The 23,572-nt window shown below is 36.5% G+C and overlaps 1 protein-coding gene across 2 annotated transcripts in view; it reads right to left on the bottom strand.

The window, feature by feature from the left end:
- Nucleotides 1-7,537: 7,537 nt before the first annotated feature.
- Nucleotides 7,538-23,572, bottom strand: part of NALF1 (NALCN channel auxiliary factor 1) — a 697,011-nt gene continuing 680,976 nt past the window's right edge. The window contains exons 3-4 of one of the 2 annotated variants that reach the window (XM_063714698.1): nucleotides 11,498-11,543; nucleotides 9,677-9,764 (exon numbers count right to left, since the gene is read on the bottom strand). In XM_063714698.1, coding sequence (XP_063570768.1) covers nucleotides 11,521-11,543 — 23 coding nt within the window. In that variant the 3' untranslated portion in view covers nucleotides 9,677-9,764; nucleotides 11,498-11,520. 2 annotated transcript variants of the gene reach the window in all.

The raw sequence follows: 23,572 nt of genomic DNA on the forward strand, positions 1-23,572 counted from the left end.
CCACCTCAGCCTCTCTGTTAGCTGGGACCACAAGTGCCTGCCCCTCTGCCAGGCTAATTTTTTTTTTAATTTTTATTTTTAGAGACGGGATCTTGCTATGCTGCCTTTTATATGCTTATGAATTGTGTTCTCACAATAAAGTAAGCTAGAGAAGAGAAAATGTTATGAAAAAATCATAAGGAAGGAAAAGTATATTTACTATTTATTAAGGGAAAGTCTTATGAAGTCATCATGAAGGTCTTCGTCTTCATCATCTTCAAATGTTGAGTACGTTTTGAAGGAGGAAGATGAGGAGGGGTTGGTTTTGCTGTCTCAGGGATGGCAGAGGCAAAGAAAATCTTCATAGAAGAGAACTCATTCAGTTCAAACCCATGTTATTCAAGGATCAACTGTCGTTTGAAAGTATTCGGGTAAACACAAACAGTGGCATTGTGGGGGATGTTGTGTCTTGGAAAAGGGGGCTAGACGTGTATTAATGTATTAGTTCTCCATAGAAATAGAAAGGTAACAATTTCTTAAGAATTATTTTAAACAATATATGCAACAAAATGGACTTTTGCAGATAATAAATATCCATTTCAGTTGAAACACGATTTTTTTTTTTTTTTTTTTGAGATGGAGTCTCGCTCTGTTGCCCAGGCTGGAGTGCAGTGGTGTGATCTTGGCTCGCTGCAAGCTCTGCCTCCCGGGTTCACACCATTCTCCTGCCTCAGCCTCCCGAGTAGCTGGGACTACAGGCACCTGCCACCACGCCTGGCTAATTTTTTGTATTTTTAGTAGAGACGGGGTTTCACCGTGTTAGCCAGGATGGTCTCGATCTCCTGACCTTGTGATCCGCCCGCCTCAGCCTCCCAAAGTGCCGGGATTACAGGCGTGAGCCACCGCGCCCGGCCTCAAACACGATTTTTTTAAAGCCAAGATTTGAAAGTAAATTTTCTATATTTTGTTAAAATACATGTAAATCTGAACTGCTAATCTTGAAAAATTTAAAGTCATTGTTTGCAACTTTACATTTATTCTTAGGAAAGTATTACCTTAGCATTTTTCCCACAAACTCTGATAGCTTCCCTAAGTCATTTTGAAAAGAATATTTCTTTTTGGGTCATTGTAATAAATTACTGCATCAGTTTTTAGTTGAAATTAAAGGTCTTTGCTGCACAACTAAACTTTTTCTAATAATATATTTAATGTATGTCGTGTATTTTAAGATATTTTTCTGACACAATCGTTTAAGCTTCTCTTCAATTCTAAGCATCATGAGATAGTTTACATGGTTAAACAACCATGCTGACACCAGTGCAGCTCATTTCAAATGAGATCCATTCCTGCAAGCTGAGTTGAAAGGAAAAGAGATCAGAGAGAAAGTGAGAGAGCGAGAGTGAGAGTGAGAGAGAGGGAGAGGGGGAGAGAGAGAGAGAGAGAGAGACCCAAATAAATAAAGGGAGATAATCAAATCTACATCTAACAACCTGAGTTTTTTGTTCGATACATGTTGGGACTAACAAAACGAATGGGTAGGGTTTTAATTGCATGTCTTCCTTAACATAAATATGACTCTGCATAGTTTCATGTGAAATTTGATGAGACCCAGAAAGCTATAGAAAAACTACATGAATTAAATAAAAAACTATGTTTTCTGAAGGGGAAAGGAAAAACGCACACACACAAAAATCTAGCAAATATTAGACTCTAAATATGGTGAAAATATTAGAATATTTTACATTTATTTTACTTATGTAAGTATAATGATCATCCTGATGGGTTTGTACATATTCAAAACCTGATTTTACTGTATCACATTTCAGAAGAAAGAAAATCAAATTAAATAAAAATGCTTTAGCTCAACTTGACTTTTGCTTAGAATTGTAAGAACACTAAGATTTGCATCAAGAATAAATCATGTTTAAAATATTTGAAAATGATTTTGTTCCTGATAGATTTTATTTACTGACAGCCCCTGAATGCCTTGCAGATTAAAGAAAGAAAAGAAAAATAATAGATAAAAATGTTAATTCTGCTTTTTCTAAATAATGAAATTCTTGGCAAGTGCTTCAGCAAATGATATCATGAACTGATCCTGTGGCATTGTGGAGTAGATGTTCAACTTTCAAGCTAAGATTCCAGCAAGACTAAGCCATGTCATCTGAGTTGCCTTCAGTTTCTAATGGTGGCCCACTGGTCTTTTTGTCAAACTGATGAATCATCAAGTCAGCAGAAATTATTAGCTTAACTTTCTGCCCTGTTACTTCAAACCGCGTAGAGAAATAGTCAAGATTAAGAAAGAAAAATGACACAAGAGAAAAAGAAATTAAGTAAAGCAATGAAAACTTCGCAGTCCTCTAGATAATTTTTTGAAACTCAATGAGCAAAATAATCAGCCCTAATATAAATATGTGCATAAAGGAGTTTAGCCAATTCTGTTTTGGATGAATCAGTTGGGTTAACATAACCATGGTGACAGAAAAAGCAAATTCACCTAAAACGAATAATCTAGGCAACCGAAGAAATAAGGCATAAACAAACTTTAGCAGTGGCCTCTATATCTTTTTAATATTTGTATTTTAATAATTTTAGAAGTTGAAATTAAGATCTAAGGCATTTCTTTAGCTACTAATATACTCCAGAATGTTCCTTTCCACATTCTTAGTCTCTCTTAATTAACTGGTTTTAGTACTTTTATTCCATGTTCATATTCACATAAAAAAGTACTTAAGTATATTCAGAAAAACAATTTAAAAATAATACATGTGTTTATACATTCCTTCCTACTTTTAATATGCCACACATCATCCACAAATCTAAGAAAAATAGAAATAAGGAAAATTAAGTGCAAACATGAGAATGCTTATCATGATGTGAAAATAAATGCCATATGGAAAAAAAGGAAGAAAAAGAAAACAAGAGTCTGAATAAAATTCAGATGTTTCTTTTAACGTCCATATAGAGCTTTAACTTTTGCTGTAGTTTTTATTTCCTATTGTTTTATCCATTTTGCAGTGAAATCGTCAGTAGAAAATGACCATAAGTTGAAATTTGCATTTTGGTAAAAATGACCTTCTACTTGGCTAGCATGCCAATAACTGGAATCTTGAAGCAGCAGTGCTGTGGTGAGCTGGGAGTTTTAGGGGAAATAGTCACTGAAGAAAGTCTGTATTCATAGATCAATGCTCATTACCCGATCCTAACTGAAGTTGTAAATTTATTTCACTGATCCTTCTCTCCACTGATTCTATGCACCTCTCACCTACCTAAATAGATAGAAATCAATGAAATAATTTAATCAAGAGCCCTGCTTAATCTATTTCCATATACTTTATCAAAAACTGAACAGCTTTTCTAACTTTTTTCACTGTAATTTCATTCTATAATAATTATAGTGTTAATTAAAATATATATTAATTCAATTTAATTATTTTTCATAATAAATGTTCCAATTTAAACATTTTCATAAGTTTAAAATTACTATAGTGTTTTTCTAAGGAATTCAGAGGTATCAAACATTTATATATTTTTTTGATCTATGAGTGCCTTAACGACCACTTTGAAGTTGCGTCATTATTTCTACTACCACTGTAGATGAATTTACACTTGCTTGTAGAACCACCTCAATTTGCATAGATGCCTTTAACTTTTGCTTGTCAGTAGTAGCCTTTTGGGAGAGGACATCGAAAATAGCCAGCGCTGTTTATTTTAAAAGTCATCAGAGCTCACTTTAGTTCTGTGATATATGTTAACACTTCCAAACTGTATTGAAAATCTATTGATGGTCAGTCTGCTAGATTAAGGATGTGAGGTGTTGTTAAAAAAATATGTAATTAAGAGATAAGCCAAAGAAATTCAGAAATTCTGAACAACTTCCAGGAGCAGTCCCTATGAGCAAGCCAATCCAGTTTCACTTTGTGAATAAATAGTCGTGATAACTAACTACTACTGAGCACCTGTTGTGTCCAGGCACATTTATCTTACTTATCTCTTTTAAGCCTCCAATGTTGCCACGAAGTATTCTTCTTGCATGAGGTGTCATGTACAAATACATCATTGACCTCCCTGTGTCACCTGGAGCCAAAGCTCATACCGAAACCATGGCTTAGCCCTAAGATCCTGTGCCTTTTCTCCACTTTAAAAATAAAAATTAAAAATCTATATTTTATTAAAATATTCCCATAGACCCTCTTCTCCTTTACCTCCAAAATATTGAATAACACAGCAAAGTCATGGAACAAAATGTAACATGACAAATGAACTCTGAGACATTCGCTAGATCTTCCTGATCATTTTGATGTTTTCATTTAAGATTGAGTGATTTTACAAATATCTTGGAGTATGGAGAAAATCCATTCAACTCTTCAAGTGTGTCTGAGACCTAGGGATCCCACTGTGCCTCAGAGCCAGCTTGTGTAATTTGTAATCAGAAGATGCTTGAGTTCCATCATTTGCATTATCTATCTGTGTGGCCCGGGACAAAATAACCAGGTGATTTTCTTCTGAGTTTAATCTGAATGTCTTGTCTGTGGTAAACATAGCCCTGAAGTACAGTATCTCAAGAATAAAAACCATCATTCATATTTTATTTCATGCCTTAAGTTTTATTCCAAGGCTAAGAAGATTATCTATACATTTTCTCATTATTTGGAGGATTTCTAGAATTTGTAGCAGAGTTTGATAGTTCTTATAAATGTCATGAAGACATTGCTTGAAAACTATACTTAGTTTTTTTCCTTCTCCCCACTGAAAGTCTTTTTATTCATTGTCACCCAATATCTACCTGCTACATTAGGTTTTTTATAAACATTGTTAAAGCTTGGAAGATGGAGATTCTGCCTGTTTCAAAATTGTGATTTCTTCATTAATGGAGATATTTTGAGAGTCTGTTTCCCAGGTCAAAGTAGGTACGGTTTTTAAATGACCATGCTGCTCTAACTTTGACAAACAAGTAGGATCATTCATCATTATGGTATACATGTGCTGTTATGGACTACATAATGATTTGGTTGAAGTTTTATTTGCAAGTGATGTGTGTGTGTGTGTGTGTGTGTGTGTATGTATGTATATATATATATCTTTGTATCTCTCTAAATATATACCATAGTATATAACCCTGTCTCCTCATATATGCATATGCATACTTATGAAATTAAATACCTGGCTGGGTGCGGTGTCTCACGCCTGTAATCCCAGCACTTTGGGAGGCCTAATGGCGGATCACCCGAGGTCAGGAGTTCAAGACTAGCCTGGCCAACATGGTGACACCCCATCTCTACCAAAAATACACAAATTAGCCAGGTGTGGTGGCACAAGCCTGTAGTCCCAGCTACTCAAGAGGCTTGAGGCAGGAGAATTGCTTGAACCCAGGAAGCGGAGGTTGCAGTGAGCAGAGATCTTGCCACTGCATTCCAGCTTGAGCAACAGAGCAAGATGCCATCTCAAAAAACAAACAAAAAACCAGAAATTAAGTACCTGACTGCGGTTCTAAATAAAACAAAATGCAGCTTTCAGTTCTGTGTTGATTTAATGCTTTGAGTAGCAAGAACATTGTAAATTTCATTGTTACCGAGAAAGAATGTAAATCATGCTTCAGACTAACGTTTTTGATGTTGTTCAGATATCAAATGCCATATTCCAGTTCAGGTATTTGGCACATGGGTCTGGCATCCAATTGCTTATTTCATTTACTTTTTTTCCCCCGGAAAAAATTATGTACTTATTCATTCATATAAAACCTCCTTTCCCCTCATCCCTGACTCTATCCCTCCCTTCTTCCCTCCCTCCCTCACTCCCCTCTTTCCTTCCTTCTTTCCTGTCATTCTTTTGTTTCTGCTATCTGCCTATTTTCTTTTGTTTTAATGACTACAGGTTCTAGTACCTAAGGTACCAATTCATTGGTAAGAAACCAAATTACTTTTTGTAATGATGCCATTTAAAAAACAACTTTCACTTACTGTCTTGTGAGAGAGGGGAAAAATACTATCTTTTTAATGCAAGAAAAGTTCAATATAACGCATCACCAAATGTAAATGCAATAAAGAATGACATTGAACTCTATTTATGTTATTTGCCATTTAGCTTAGCAGTACTAACATATTCCAGAAACTGAAATTTCTCTATTGCAGATAAAAAGAATAATAAACACAGGGAAATCTATGCCATACATTTATGAAACAAATATTGTTTTCTTGGTTTTCAACTTGCTTGCAGAAATAATTATTTTAATATTGTAGTTCATTATCCAGTATACGGTAGACATCTTCTACAGGAAAAACTAAACAAGATGATGATTACAAAGGAGCAGGGGCTGAACTTATTTGTTCAAAATGAACATGTGCACAACCTTAAGCATGCTCAAGTGTGTGCCAGGAAAACTACTACAAAGAATCAATGGATGTAGTGAAATCTGCATCATCAGTGATTGTTTCTGAGCTTGGGAAAGGAGTCGTTGCCTATTTGGATCCTCTGGCTGACCCCAGAAGAAGCTGCTTTGCTTCAACATGTCCAGTGGAAATATTGCGGGAAAGTGGTTACACACTTACAATAATAAATACTAGGCACTGAAATCATTCTCATGTAATAAGAATAGATGAACAAGAAAAAGATTCCGCCAGAATTAGAGACTATTCCAGTGCTGGCTGACTTGATGGGGAGAAAGGACTCATTCCCCTTCTCTCCTTACCGTTCCTTCCTCACCTAAATTATCACTTTATATTTACAATGAAGACTGCAGTGTTTCTCCCAACTTTCAAAGCTGTGTTTTGAGGGGGTGGGGGGGGAGCAGGGTGTACCTCTTATGTAAAGCAATAGTGGTTTGAGTTTTCCACCTTTTGGTTGGCATTATCTCCAAACAAACGCTAAAACACGGGTAAGTGGAACCTTCTGATCCTCTTGTATTTGTAAAGAACTTTAGTCAGTTCAAAATATATTGAGAAAATGAAAACCTATATTTTAAGGAATACTGCTTTTCGTCATTTTGCTAGGTGTTTAGAAAGAATAACTTATTGTCATAGCAATAAAAGTGAGTGGAATTTGCACTTGCATTGTCATTTTCTTGCAAGAATGGAAATGCCTATGGCACGGGGAGAAGCAGCATGAGGAACGCTGAAGAGATGGTGAGATGGCACATGGAGTGGCCTTACCACAGCAGAGGTAGATAAAGGTCAGAACAGACTCCTTCCTAGCCATTCCCTTAGAGGTCATCTGAATAAAATCGCCCTGTGAGCTCTCCCTCAGGAATCACTTGCAGCCTCAATTCCTCTGCTTCTCCGAGAAGTCCCCCCAGCGCCATTGAAATCTGTATTCCACCACTGGTTAGGGATACCAAAGTGCTCATTTCTACAAGTGTCTCACAGTCAACAATTCAATGCAATTAATGTGTCTCCCCCGAGCCATTCACTTTCTCAGCTTGTGTCCCCAGAAAAGCACCATGTATCCATACATTAATATATGATGCCTATGTGTATGTGTCTGTCCACATGTGAATGTATTTGCATTTGCAGAAAAAAAAAATTTTAAAAAGGAACAAAAACGGGAGAATTTTGCATTTTTGGTGTTTTTTTTTTTTTTTTTTGTATTTGCGCAGACCATTTTAGGATTTTCAGTCTCAACAAAACACTATTAAAACAATCTAGTAAAATATTGTGCATGTACTGCTAAACAATTCTAGCAATTTTATTAAGCAATACCTTTATTATTTTTGAATATTCTTAACAGACTGGAACGAAACATTTTTTTCAAAACAAAATATGCATACTGTACGCATGTCGCAGGGTTAAGTATGATGCAGAGGTTAAAGTCTGTTTGAACAAAAACAAATGCCCGGGGAAATTTCATAGCTATAAAGTTAATAACTAAATTTTGTTCACTAAGAGGACCTTTTCTATGGATTTCCTTCATCTCTCAGTCACACTGCAAACTTATCTGAAGTGCACTTCCCAAATGTAGTTAGAGAATAGGAAGGAATGTAAAATTTTTTTTTAATTATTTGTTTTGTTTGTTTTTTTAAAAACAGCCCTTATTAACTCTTCCTTCCACTGATTCTACTGTAAACTCATAAAATCCTTTTATAGAAAGCAAATTCATATACACTCAGCAGGTGAAATGTTCCCACAAAGAAAATAAAATACAAACAGTGATCAGACCTCTTTTCCTCAACTACCTAGAGCATGTTTTAGAGTGATAAAGTTTTTGCACATTAATAAAAATGGCTGACCTATTTATTTTTAAAAAAAAGAAATTGTTCCTCTGTGATAATGCAGAATTGCATACACTGTATACCTGGAATAATTTTAAACCATATGTTAGGGAAATACTGGAATAAAATTGTATATATTCTGTATATTGCAGGTGTTTGAGCATTTCTAGTGTCTCTTCCACAACAATAAGGGAGGAAAAGAAGTCCAGGTATGTGTCCACAATCCCTTTGTTCCCTGTAATTACAATGGCCAAAATGTGCTCCTATATTACTGCAACAGAACAAAAATCACAATGAAAGCCCACCTTCATTGTCAAAGGAAAATCTTCCTCACTCCCCGCATCCTGATTCTAGATAGCTGCTCCTGTCCAACTGGACCAGCAAGAAAGGGCTGGGCCACTTGGGGATGGGAACTGGAGCAATACAGTTCATGATAGTGTTTTTTTTTTTTTTCCTTTTATTTTGTTTTCAACATAAAAATGTGTTAACTGTCTGATTCCACCTATTATGGAGAGCACTTGTTTGTTCAGCTAAAAAGGAACTCCTGTCAGGCCCCCTTGGCTCTGCTCTGTTTCAGGTTTGTGCAACAGGGGCTCAGAGGCCCACCAAGTGTGCACACCCATTCACTGTGGTTACACAGACAGAAGCAAGCGGATGTTGTTTGCTTAGGGGACGAGAAGAGGGCGAGGGAAAGGAAAGGCCGGGAAGGGTGTTGGTTCTGTGGGTAGAAGGGAGACTTAGGGATTTTTTTTATTTTTATTTTTTGTTGTTTTCTTTTTTTTGTCTTTTTTATTTTTTATTCTTTTTTTGTTGTTGTTTTTTGCTATACCATGAGGTCATAGCAATCATTCCTCTAATAGAAACTGACAGGACATAAAGACAGAACTATCTGATGAACACACACAATGACTAGAAATATATAGAGAGATAGAGACAGTGAAAAGACTTAGTTTACCTCTGAGAAACCATCCCCCAAAATAAATCCTGTATTAACAAGTGCAAAAAATAAACAAATAAACCCAAACCAAAACAAAAGCAAATAAAACCTCCAAACATTAAAACACAGTGTATAAAATGGTGTGAGAAATTTAAAGTCACTTTCCAGCCTTTTAGTCAATAAAAAGCTGTGGTTGTGTCCTTGTTTGGATTCAGGCCCATCTGTTTAAATTTTACCCTAAAGGCCTTGCAATAAGTAATTCGAGGGTAAAAGCACCCAGTTTCTGTTACATGAGACAGCAGTTGCCATTTTTCACGGTGGGCCAGCTGCTGCTGTGGTGACACTCGTCCTTCCGTTACTCCTCATTGGTTGAGTTTTCTTCCAGCGTGTTGATGCCTCCAAAGCTCAGTCCGGCTGTATTCTGTGCTGCTGAGGCTGTGAGCACTGTGTGTAAGAGAATCAGTACAAGAACACACAGCTTGAGTCTGCTGTTGCACAGTCTTGTTGCTGATGACACTGTGAGCGATGTCCTGTGACAGGAGTCGCTTTTCTCTACGGTCCCTTTGGATGGGTTATTTGATTTTTCTTCTCTCCTGACGTCACAGCATTCTGGTTCATCATTGGTTAGAAAGGTTTCATAAAGCCCTGTAGGAAGAAGGAAGTAGAGTGTCAGCAGGAAGGAAATACATTTGCGACATAGTAGAGTGAAGCTGTTGCTTTAACATTCTAACCCACAAAATCTTACAGGCAATTAGACATTTATTTAAGGGAAAATCAAGTCAATACAATTGGATAAAGAGTCACCCATGGTCTCAAACCAGTATTGTTAGATTCCTCAAGTTGTTCTTTTATATTCCTGCCAGTCATACCATGAAAGTTCTGGGTCGTTGGGAATACAGAATAGAGGATTTCATTAAGTCAAAATCAGAACTTGAGGTTCTGGATCAACTTGGAGATCAAGCACATGCAATTATCCTTTCTTCTTTCACAGGAATGTGACCAATTAATGCACTGCATAAACTGACATTAGCTAGTTATGCTGAGTGAAATAAGCAACAGATCATAATGTCATAGCTCTAGGAACCATGTTATCATCGTTTCCTCTCAGAAGCCTCATCAAGTCTTCTCTCCCCCTCTCTGGGAGAATGGGCAAAACCATCTATGTGTCCAATGGGTGATCGGGTCATTTTGATTTATTTTCTAAACATTTGTCTTATTTTTCTCCATTTGCTTTCTATAGAAGTCTGCCTCAATTGAGGCTTCATGATCTTTTGCTTGGACCGTCACAGAAGGAGTCTCTCTGCTGTTCATCTTCTCATTTGATCTGTCCTCCAATTGTACCTTGAAGGAATTGTCTGTCTCTCTCTGCTTCTCTTGTTCTCTCTTCACTTTTTTCCTCCTTGCTGAAACTCTTCCTTCCCTTTTTCTCTTCTTCCTCTGATAACACACATTGTTCTTATTTTAAAATTGACAAATGCATATCTTAAAACTTTGGAAGTGGTAAAAAGAATAAAACAACTGTGTATCTACAATCTTTCCAATCCTTTACCTTGCTGTATTACACAGAATATTTTTATGCAAGCTATATAAGTCATAATGTATTTTTTTTCTACTTGACTGAACCATTTATCCGTGGGCGTTAGAATGAACTTTCTACACAAATTTTGTCATATTAATGTCATGCTTGAAAAACTTCAAAATGGGGATAATAGTAGAGTTGTTGTAAGGATTACATGAGCTTTTTCATGTCACGTGCTTGGTTCAGTGCCTAGCCTGTAGAAATAACATGAACATTTGGGCTGCTGTGAATAACAGTAGTTATCAATGGTATCTCATTACTTCAACCTAAACAATAAAATCTAAAGGTCACTCCTCTCTCTCCAGGCTCACTGCTCAATGTTCCCGCAATCCTGAAGCATTGGTTCTTCCCAGAGCACCCAAGCTTGTATCATTAGCCAAGCTACTGTTTCTTCCTAAAATGCCCTCCACCAGTTCCTCTACATACTTCTCATTTATCCTTCAAATGCGGTTCAAGTGAAACTCCCTGTATGAAGCTTGTACTCATACCCCTGGGCTATTAGCATTTTGCTTAACTCTTAATTATAGCAATTATTCTTAGTTTTCTTTTAATCACAATTGCTCATTTTAATTTCAATTTTCTTACTTATCTGTCAATTTAAAAGCATAAACTATACATTCTTTGTTTTGCATTCCCAATATGTAGCAGAATGCCTGAACAAAATACTTAATGAGCATTTATTGCATGAATAAACTCAGTATACCTAGTTATTTAATTAAAAATAATCTCAAATAATATACACTTCAATCTTCAGTTTCTTTTAAAGAAATGAACAAGATATCCTTATAATGATGCTTACAATATTCATTTCTTCTTAGGCATTCAAAGGTAAACTTCACCTTCGCCTAGGTAGAATATAAAAAAAACTGAATTAATGAGGTCTTCAGCTCTGACATTTTTATTGTATGATATTTTCTTTTTTCATATAAGATATCTCACTGGTAGACTAATCATTTATTGAAATATACATTTCCAATACTACATTCTATAACAAAAGGAGTTTACCATAAAATTATAAAAATAGAAATCTAGAAGTCCTTTAGATCAACATTTTAGAATGCTAATAATCAGAATATATTTAACAATGTTAGGTAAATAAGAAGCTCTTCCAAAATTTCTCCGAAACTGGTTTGCTGATTTACAACTAAAGTCATCACAGAAAAAAAAATAGAAGCAGTTCATTCAGGCCAATAAATGAACGCTTCTTTTTGTCTGGCACAATTAATAGTCTTTTTTTCCCTCCTGTCCATCTTTTTAACAAGTTTTTACTCAAATTTATGAATAACATACATCTATATTAAGATAAAATAATTCCACAGAGTATTTTACAAACTAACAAAAAAATCCTCCACCTCCCACATCTCAAATTCTTCTTTCTCAAAGGCAAATATTTGCATATCTTTCAGCTGCTTTGTATTTAGCTGCATTTCTGAGAATAACATGTTTAATGCTCTTCTTGATTTTTCGTTTTTTAGCATTATCTGTAGATTCCCCTCAGGAAATGTGGAGATAAAACATTTATTCTCCTCTTCCCTCCAGCAAATATGCTTCCCACCAAACCCTCACCCATTCCTCCATAAATAGTAACTTTGATACCTGCTGTTCCCTTTACAGTATTAGGATGACATAAAATGTAATTCTTCTTAGTTCAACCATGTAGTAAAGTCCAATTTTCTATCCCTATACCACTTCGCTTTTTTTTTCTACTGCTAATACTTGTCTTGTTATTTTCCCTCTTCTAACTAATTCATCCCAAATGCATTGCCAGTTCTTTCAGCTGCATCAAGTGTTCTATCAGTTGTTTTCTGAAGAAATATCTCCTGCAGCCTCCCACCATCTGGACTGGTTGCCATCATGCCTGCTGAGTCTCTACCGCTCTGAGCACTGCAGTGCTGGATCCCCTGCTCCCTGTGTCCTGTGCCTCATCCCCTTCTTTCTCCTTTGGAGGGTTTACAACCTCTAGTGTCTTCAGTAGGAAAAGCTCATGAGGGTGAATTTCCAAGATGCCATATGCCTTAAAATGTGTTTATTCTACCTCATATTTAATTGATTGTTTGGCTGGGTATGGAATTCTAATTTAGAAATGATCACTCTTCAGATTTATTCAAGCACTGGTCCTATGTTTGGCTGTTGGACCTTCAGAACTTGTCCTTTAATTTTCTTACTTCTGCTGTTAATATTTCATATTACTTCATTCCTTACCTCTGCTTTCAGGAGAATTTGGTGAGTTTTCATGTGACATAATTTCACTGAATTTTGCTTTTTTCCCTAGGATTAAGTTCCAAGAGCTCCTTTGTGTTATCCGAATGTTGCTTTTTGAAGCAACTGTTCTTATTTTATGGTTACCATGTTTATGTTTTTCTCACTCTGAGATATTTGGGGTACCCTTACTTGTTGTGTTTCATTCCCTCCCTGAATAAATTCCCTCCATTTTCTCTGTGTTGTCACCTTTTGTGTTTGTCCCTTGTTCTTCTTATGGAAACACCATGCATTCTTAGTTGTCTGAACAAAATAAAAAGCACAGGAAGTCTGGGCACCTAAGGAGGGCTGTGGCCTGTGAGCTGCACTGTGGGATGACATGCCTGAACTGTTAGGATAGAGAAACTTCTATTTATTTGTTTATTTTTTTGAGATGGAGTCTGTCGCCAGACTGGAGTGCAGTGGCACAATCTTGGCTCGCTGCACCTTCTGCCTCGTGGGTTCAAGTGATTCTCCTGCCTCAGCCTCCCGAGTAGCTGGGACTACAGGCTCCTGCCAACACGCCCGGCTAATTTTTTGTATTTTTAGTCGAGACAGGGTTTCACCATGTTGGCCAGGATGGTCTTGATCTCTTGACCTCGTGATCCACCTGCCTCGGCCTCCCAAAGTGCTGGGATTACAGGCGTGAGCCACTGTGCTCGGCCAGCGTGGAGAAACTTTTAAAATTCTGTCTTTAGGTTGATCAGACTCCACAGAAAAGTCTATCCAATATCCATCCAGGAAGCAGAAGGCCAGGGAGCAGGAGGGAGCAGCAGGATGGGGCTAGGGGAGTCTCAGCTTCCGGTGGAATCCTGGTGGTCAGAGAGGTCCCCTGCCCTGAACTCCTCCTACTGTTGCTCAGACCAACAACCTTTTCTATATCATTTTAAAAAGAAAAAGTTCCCTCCAGAAAGAAATACGCCCCTAGTCTCTGGGATGGGAGGAGGGAATGGGATTTGGGGACCAGACTGCCTCTCAAAACTGACTTCCACCCAGTCTTCCTTATTTTGCCCTTTCTTCCGTTGCATCTTGTGTTGTCAGTCCCTGAGTCTGGATGTAAATCAGACTGACTCTGTTTCCTCTCTGCTGCTTCATATTACGTTTTCTAAGTTTCATCAAATCTGTTACCATGCATCGACTTTCTAATTTCTAAGAAGTTTTGATTATTGTCTCCTTATCTATTCTTCGATTCTTTTGGATTTATGCCATAAAACAATGTCTTTTTGGTTGGAACTGCCTGGAAAATTTTCCAGCTCTTTTTTCTACATCATTTTTCTCTGACTTGAATTCTGATAGATGCCTTTTTCTCTGTCAAATGCATTTCTGAATAAGCAAGGACAGGCAGCCTTCTAAGGCCATTATTTCTTTGCCTTATATAGAGTTAGTGGGTCACATAAGCAGATCAATGACACCCTTGGGACCTGGGGGCACAGACTTCTCCACTTGGGAGTGCTACCTACAGATGGTTTCACCCTGCATGCCTCCTGGACACTGCCCTTGGTTGAAGTGGCAGTCTTGACCTATTTCTCAGGTCCTGGGCAGCCTCCAAATGATGTAGGGGTCCCAAAGCTGGGCCCACTTGACTCAAGTCAAGGCATCTCTCAGGGGCCATCCCAGCTTCAGATATTTTCCCTCTACCAAATTTCTCCTTCTTCACCCCCTCATAGGTAGCATGCCTGAGAGTTCTCCCCCAAAACCACCTGCACAGATAACCTGCTGGGGCAAATTTCCTAGGAAAGCCTACCTACAGAAATGACCTTTTCTCAGCATTGAAGAAACTATAAAAATATATTTCCAAATAAAAATAATTTCTCAAACAAGAACCTCCTTGCACAAACAAGTACAATTGCACAAATTAGCATTAGGAAAAAACAAAAGCAAATTTTCTGGGTAGTGAAATGTTGTTCTGATATATTTTGCTTACAAGCTGTTCTGTTTGAAATCTCTAGTGAATCATTACCTGCTGTTTGACAGTACAGTACCAACCTCACAGAGTTTTTTATTTTTATTTTTTGAGAATTAAGTAATACACATAAATTGCTTAGACCAGTGCATGGCAGGTAAGAAAATCTCACATAATATTAATTATTCATGTTGTAAGTAGAGATAAATAGTAAAATCAGAATTTATTATCAGGGGAATTCCTACCTAGAGGAATCAGACAAGAGAAAGAAGGGCATCCAATTTGACTTATTGGAAAAGAATAAGTCAAATTATTCTTTGTTGCAGATGATATGATTTTGTTTGTTTTTAAACTTATTTTTATTTTTCTTATATTAATTATCATCCAGCCCCAAACATCATAATTTTATATATGGGGAAAACTAAAAACTCCACCAAAAAACTGTTAGAACTAATAAACAAATTCAGTAAAGTTACAGGATACAAAATCAACATACAAAAATCAATAACATTTCTATATGTCAACAGTGAACAATCTGAAAAAGAAATCAAGAAAGTAATCCCATTTACAATAGCTACAAATAAAAGAAAATACCTATGAATTAACCAAAAAAGTGAAAGATCTCTACAGTAAAAACTATGCAACATTGATGAAAGAAATTAAAGAGGACACACAAAAAAATGGAAAGATATTCCATGTTCATGGATTGGAAGAATCAGTATTGTTAAAATGTCCATACCACCCAAAGCAAGCTACAGATTCAATGCAGTCCCTATAAAAAATATTAGATTGGTGCAAAAGTAATTGCAGTAATACCAATAGTGTTCTTCACAGAAATAGAACAAATAATTCTAAAATTTATATGGAACCACAAAAGGCCCAGAATAGCCAAAGTTATCCTTAGCAAAAAGAACAGAACTAGAGGAATAACATTATCTGACTTCAAATTGTACTGCAGAGGTACAGTAACCAAAACAGCGTGATATTAACATAAAAACAGACACATAGACCAATGGAACAGAATAGAGAACTCAGAAACAAATCCACACATCTACAGTGAAGTCATTTTCGACAAAGGTGGCAAGTACGTACGCTGGGGGAAAGGACAGTTTCTTCAATAAATGGTGCCAGGAAAACTAGATATCCGTATGCAGAAGAATGAAACTAGACTCCTATTTCTTGCCATATAAGAAAATCAAATCAAAGTTTTTTTTTTAATTATACTTTAAGTTTTAGGGTACATGTGCACCATGTGCAGGTTTGTTACATATGTATACATGTGCCATGTTGGTGTGCAAAAAATCAAATCAAAATGTTTTAAAGATTTAAGGGGCCAGGTGCTGTGGCTCATACCTGTAACCCTAGCACTTTGGGAGTCCAAGGCAGATGGATCATTTGAGGCCAGGAGTATGAGACCACCCTGGCCACTGGTGAAACCTCATCTTTACTAAAAATGCAAAAAATAGTTGTGCATGGTGGCGCAAGCCTGTAATCCCAGCTATGGGGAGGCTGAGGCAGGAGAATCGTTTGAACCCAGGAGGCAGAGGTTGCAGTGAGTCGAGATTGTGCCACTCACTGCACTCCAGCCTGGGCGACAGAGCAAGACTATCTCAAAAAAAAAAAAAAAAAAAAAGATGACTTAAACACTTAAATCTAATATCTCAAACTATGAAATTACTAAAAGAAAACACTAGGGAAAGTCTCCAGGATGTTGCTCTAGGCAAAAATTTCTTGAGTAATACCCTACAAACACAGGCAATCAAAGCAAAAATGGACAAATGGGATCACACCAAGTTAAAACGTTTCTGCATAGCAAAGAAAATAATCAACAAAATGAAGAGACAGCCCGCAGAATGGAAGAACACATTTGAAAAATACTCATTTGGAAAGGGCTTAATAAGCAGAATATATAAGGGGCTGAAACAATTCCATAGGAAAAAATCTAATAATTCAATTTAAAAATTGGCAAAAGATCTGAATAGACATTTCTCAAAAGGAGACATACCAATGGCAAACAGGTATATAAAAAAGTGCTCAACACAACTGATCATCAGAGAAATGCAAATCAGAGCTACAATGAAATATCATCTCACCACAGTTAAAATGGTTTTTATCCAGAAGACAGGCAATAACAAATGCTGGTGAGGTTGTGGGGAAAAGGGAACCCTGTTCGTGGGAATGAAAAGTAGTACAGTCACTATGGAGAAAAGTATGGAGGGTTCCTCAGAAAACTAAAAATAGGCCGGGCGCGGTGGCTCACGCATGTAATCCCAGTACTTTGGCAGGCCGAAGCGGGCGGATCACAAGGTCAGGAGATCGAGACCATCCTGGTTAACATGGTGAAACCCCGCCTCTACTAAAAATACAAAAAAAAAAAAAAAAAAACCAAACAAAAAAAACAATTAGCAGGGAGTGGTGACGGGCGCCTGTAGTCCCAGCTACTCGGGAGGCTGAGGCAGGAGAATGGCGTGAACCTGGGAGGCGGAGCTTGCAGTGAGCCGAGATCGCGCCACTGCACTCCAGCCTGGGCGACAGAGCGAGATTCCATCTCAAAAAAAAAAAAAAAAACTAAGAAAACTAAAAATAGAGCTACCATATGATCCATCAATCCTAATGCTAGTTATATGCCCACAGAAAGGAAATCAGGATATGGAAGAGATACCTGCACTCCCACGTTTATTGTGGCACTATTCGCAATAGCCAAGATTTGGAACAACCTAAGTGTCCATTGACAGATGAATGGGTAGAGAAAATGTGGTACATATACACAATGGAGTACTATTCAGCCATAAAAAAGAATCAGATCCTGGTCATTTACAACAACATAGATGGAACTGGAGGTCATTGTGTTAAGTGAAATAAGCCAGGCACAGAAAGAAAAACTTTGTATGTTCTCGCCTATATGTGAGAGCTAAAAAATTAAGACGATTGAACTCATGGAGATAGAAAATAGAATAATGGTTACTATAGGCTGGGAAGGGTAGTGGGGGGTTGGTAGTGGGGATGGCTAATGGGTGCAAAAATATAGTTAGATAGAATGAATAAGATCTAGTATTTGTTAATACAACAGGGTAACTACAGTCAACAATGATGTATTGTACAGTTTAACTAGAAGAGTATAATTGGATTGTTTGTAACATAAAGAAAGAATAAATGCTTGAGGGGGTGGGTACCCCATTTACCCTGATGTATTTATTACACATCGTATGCCTGTATCAAGATATCTCAATAATGTTATACGTATTATGTACTCACAAAAGTTAAAAATGTTTTGAAAATTTAAAAAATAACAGTAGAAAACTATTTTCTGAGTTCTGGAGGCTGGAAGTTTGAGATCCAGGTGTGGGCAGGGCTATGCTCCCTCTGGGGCTCAAGGGGAGGATTCTTCCTGGGACCTTCCCAGTCACTGGTGGCTACCACCCATTCCTGGAGCTTCTTGGCTGGCGGGCATCACTCCAGCTGCTGCTTCCGTCCCCACGTGGCCTTCCCTGCATGTCTCGGTGTCTTTGCTGTTCTTATAACACACCAGCATATTGGATCCCAGGCCCACCGCAATCTAGTATTGCCTCATTTTAACTTAATGAATTACATGTACAAAGACTCTATTTTCAAATAAGCTCATATTTTGAGGATACCCCATTTAGCCTGATGAGATTATTATGCATTATATGCCTGTATCAAAATATCTCATGTACCCCATAAATATATACACCTACTATGTATCCACAAAACTTTAAAAATAAAATATAGAAAAGAATTTATTATTAGGAGAGGCTTTAAAGAACATCTATTTTAAATCTTTTTTTGTTTGTTTTCCAATTAGTCAAAGCCACTTACCAAAAAGTCCTTATTTTTCACAGCTCAAAACAATTATTCAAGTATAGGCATTACAAACACTATCTAAGCACAAGAAAGTCAATAAAGTTCCTTTATTCTAAGGAAATCTTAAGGAATCTAAGGGATAAATATTTTCCTTATATCTAAGGAATAAATATTTTCTAAGGAAATCCTTAGAATAAAACATCGCATTATTTAAGTACGATCTTTATCTCAGTAATTTACATTTTGACGTAGAGTCCAAGAATATATGAGACAAATTTTTCAAATGTTTAAATAAGTAATGCATTTTAAAATTAAAAAATAATTCTGATTGCTGAAGCTTAGAAAACAGTAACATAGTCTTTTTCATCTGAAAAAAGAAGAAACTACTGCAATTTGTTTTCTCAATCTTTTTTATTAATGTGAACATGCATATATATACACACACTACATGCATATAATTTGTGAATCTCATATATAAAAATATATTTAATGTGAAATTGTAGCTACTTTGCTGTTCTTTGACTTTCCAGTATTTATTTTACATCTGGCATGTTTATTATCAAGTGAGATTATATAAAAATATATATAGTTATAGTTTTAGAAAGAGCAATTTTTAAGTATTTTAACCATCTAGGATAGTTCATATGGCATGAAATTTATAAAGCATTGTGGATAATGTTTCCTAAAGGTAATTTTCAAACTTTTTCAATTTCTTTCATGTTTATTAATCTGTCATGGTTACTTTGCATCAATTTTTATAGTTCATATTCTCTAAAAACAGCTTGTTTGTAGGATTAGATTATTATAGAGTTGTGCATAATATTGTCTCATTTTAAAACCCTTAATTTGTCTAGATTCTCTTCCTCATTGTTAACATTTTATTTCTATTTTATCTTTATTTTCATCCTTGATTAGACTTGAAAGGTTTTTTAGTTTTATTTGTATTATCAAAGATACAACTCTTGAACATATCAGTACTTATTCTGTTTGTTAGTGAATTGGTATCTTTATTTATGTGAATTCTTTATCTTTTGTTTAATTTTCTTTTACTATTCTCTTTGTAACAATATTGAATTGAATGCCACTTTACTCAGTTAAATTGAGTAAAATATTCTTTTTATTATTATTATTATTATTATACTTTAGGTTTTATGGCACATGTATACATATGTAACTTACCTGCACATTGCACACATGTACCATAAAACCTAAAGTATAATATTCTTAAAAATAAAACACTTACTGCTCTAAATGTATTCTTAAAAATAAAACACTTACTGATCTAAATTTCCATTTGATAATAGCTTCAGCCAATTCTCTTATGTACATATTTTGTAATTGCATTTTATATTATCTTTTGTACTTAAATTACTTGAGTGCTTTTTTGCTGTGTTTTCTTTTAGTTTTAATTGTTTGATACATTTTATAGAGTACTTTTATAACTTATTTTTCATTATATTAAGTTCAACAATGTGATCTTTAGAAAGTTTTTTTTTAATTGTTTTCCTTGTGTCTTACTATATAGACTTTTTTTTTTCTTTTGCAAATGTTAGCATTGGATAACCATGCTTAATCGCTATTTTAATGTATTTTTCCCTATTCAAAAGTCATCAAATGAGACGTGTATGTTTTACAAATGTTTCTAATTATTTTGCTTTAAATATTTTGTTATTATGTCTGTAGGCACAGAGAGTTCATAAACACGTTTCACTAGACATTCATCACTAAACTAGGAAAAATAGGACATTCTTTGTCGTTATAAAGTGCAATTATTGATTTATATTTGTTGAGATTTTGTTGTTGTTTTATTGTGATTTTGAATGTATTTTGTTTGGCTTTCTAGTAATCTCTATACATATTAGCATGCTTGTCTGATATATCTTTGTCCATTATTTTACTTTTTTTACTTTTTTCATAATTTTTCTTTATACTTTTCTCGGTATCACATTCTTTATCTAAGAGTTTCGCAATGATTGAAAAGGAGAACCCAACTCACTTGCTCTTACTGTCAGCTCTGAGTGCTTGTCCCTACTTTCGTCATCGCCTAATAACATTTTTAAATATCCGAAAATGTTTCTTTACCATTCCCTTTGTTTTCTGTCATTTGCAATATGAGCATATTTATTTATTTATTTATTTATTTATGCTGCGTGTGTGTGTGTGTGTGTTGATTTGTTTGTTTGTTTTGAGACAGGGTCTGGCTCTGTCACTCAGGCTGGAGTGCAGTGGCATGATCTTGGCTCACACTGCAGCCTTTAGCTTCCAGGCTCAAGTGATCCTCCTGCCTCAGCCTTTCTCAAATAGCTGGGCCTACAGGTGAATGACACCACGCCGGGCTAATTTTGTATTTTTTGTAGTAGTGGGGTCTATGTTGCCCAGGCTGGTCTCAAACTTCCGGGCTCAAGTGATCTGCCCACCTTGGCCTCACAAAGTGCTGGGATTACAGGTGTAAGTCACCACACTCGGCCCTATGTGACCATATTTAAATGCATATTTTTTCATAATTTGTGAAATTCATGCTGCTATTAACTCTATTAGAACTTATCCTTTAAAAAATCGCACACACTTGAACCTATATTTGTCTACTTAATGAAGATCATTAATGAGAAAATTGACAAAGTTTTACTTTCTTCAACAAATCCCTCACCATTTTTTTGGCTACAATTGGATGTTTCAAACCTATTTATTTTCAAATTATTAACATTTCATATATCCCCTCCATCCCATTTTGTTTTATTTCTGTCTTATTTGGGGGTGATTGGGTTGTATTGAACAGAAATTCACTGGAGCTGATTTAGGCAAACAAAATAAAAACGGGTGATGGGAAGAATATTAGAAACATCCAAGTCTATTTTATGAAATCCAAGGGCAGAGTTATTTTTGCTCCAACATGAAGAGCAAAATTAAGGTATTGTATAGCCATGAGAAGGGAGTGCTCCACCTCGGTGGAGAGGCGTGATTCATCCCTGCTTCCTGCCATGCGCCTCCCTCGCCATCTCCCACTTGGCAGGCAAGGCCTTGCTGCTTTCCGTCCATATGCGCCATACATCAGGGATGACTGGAATTGCTGGGTCCCAGCGACACACCCCTGGGGGAACAAGTCCAGTTGGCTTGTTTCTCTTGTCCATGCCAGTCAAACCTTCCATGCTAGGGAGGGATTCTCACAGCTGGCAGTGCACACGTTGGTCTACTTTCTTTGAAAGAGAAATCTGAACATTAAAAAGTTAGGAAACAACAGATGCTGGAGAGGATGTGGAGAAATAGGAACACTTTTATACTGTTGGCGGGAATGTAAATTAGTTCAACCATTGTGAAAGATAGTGTGGCTATTCCTTAAGGATCTAGAACTAGAAATACCATTTGACCCAGTAATCCCATTACTGGGTATATACCCAAAGGATCATAAATCATTCTACTATAAAGACACATGCACATGTATGTTTATTGTGGCACTGTTCACAATAGCAAAGACGTGGAACCAACCATCAGTGATAGGCTGGATAAAGAAAATGTGGCACATATACACCATGGAATACTATGCAGCCATAAAAAAGGATGAGTTCATGTCCTTTGCAGGGACATGGATGAAGCTGGAAACCATCATTCACAGCAGACTAACACAGGACCAGAAAACCAAACAATGCATGTTCTCACTCATAAGTGGAAGTTGAACAATGAGAACACATAGACACAGAGAGGAGAACATCACACACCAGGGCCTGTCGAGGGGAGGGGTCTAGGGGACGGATAGCATTACGAGAAATACCTAATGTAGATAACCGGTTGATGGGTGCAGCAAACCACCATGGCACGTGTATATCTATGTAACAAACCTGCACGTTCTGCACATGTACCCCAGAACTTAAAAGTGTAATAAAAAAAAAAGAGAAATCTGACATCCGTGTTTTTCTTCTCAAATATATTTCTCCCTGTTGTAGCTGGTAGGATATTTTATTTATTCACAAAATTCAAGAATGTTAGAAGGTGATCTAATTTCCTTAATTTTGCCTGAATGGAGAAAACCATTTTAATGCACTGATGGAAAGGTAGTTCCTATTGCTTTGTTTCCTCCTTCAGTTTTGCTTTGTGTGTTTCAGTTTATTACATTCCCTCTGATCATTTTTATATTCTCAGTCTCTGCCTTGGACTTAGTCTCTGTTTTCTGGAGAGCTCTTCAAGAGTGTCCTCCACGTTGCTTTTCTAGGTCTCTATGGCTGAAACTGTATGTGTATAACATATTTGCATGTTTTCCTTTTGCAGTTTTTTCCCATTGCATAGCAATATTTTCTTTTTCTATCTAAATTCATTTTCATGTTTTCCTGCGTCTTAGCTAAATTCCATTTCACTCTTCTTCCCTGGTTTAAAGGGCCTATTTGTCCTCAAATTGTATTGAGAGCAGATGCTATCTAAAATTACTCCTGTAGTAATTTGTCTCAAATATATGCTATTATTTTGTTTCTCAATTCTTGTTTTCCTTTTTTATGTCAAGTATATTTTATTAGCACCCATATTTCATTTTCTGTGTTTTATAGGTTACATTGAGTCTCCAAAAAAAGCTATGTTAAAGTCTCAACCCCGAATACCTCAGAATGGGACCTTATTTGGAAATAGGGTCTTTATAGAGATAACCAAGTAAGAATGAGGTCATTAGGGGTTCCTTAATCCAGTAAGACATATGTCCTAATAAAAAGAAAAGATGTGGACACAACGACAGGAAAACACAGAGGGAAGATGATGTCACAGACATACAGAGAAGGCCGTGTGATAGCAGAGGATTAGAGCAACGCAACTACAGGCCAAGGAGCGCCAAAGATTGCCAACCACCTCCAGAGGCTGAGAGGCCTCCAGAACAGATGCCCCTCACAGCCTCAGGGGAACCTATCCTGCTGACATCTTGACCTCAGGCTTCTA

The sequence above is a fragment of the Pongo abelii genome, chromosome 14, assembly GCF_028885655.2.
Source record: "Pongo abelii isolate AG06213 chromosome 14, NHGRI_mPonAbe1-v2.0_pri, whole genome shotgun sequence".
Taxonomy (NCBI): domain Eukaryota; kingdom Metazoa; phylum Chordata; class Mammalia; order Primates; family Hominidae; genus Pongo; species Pongo abelii.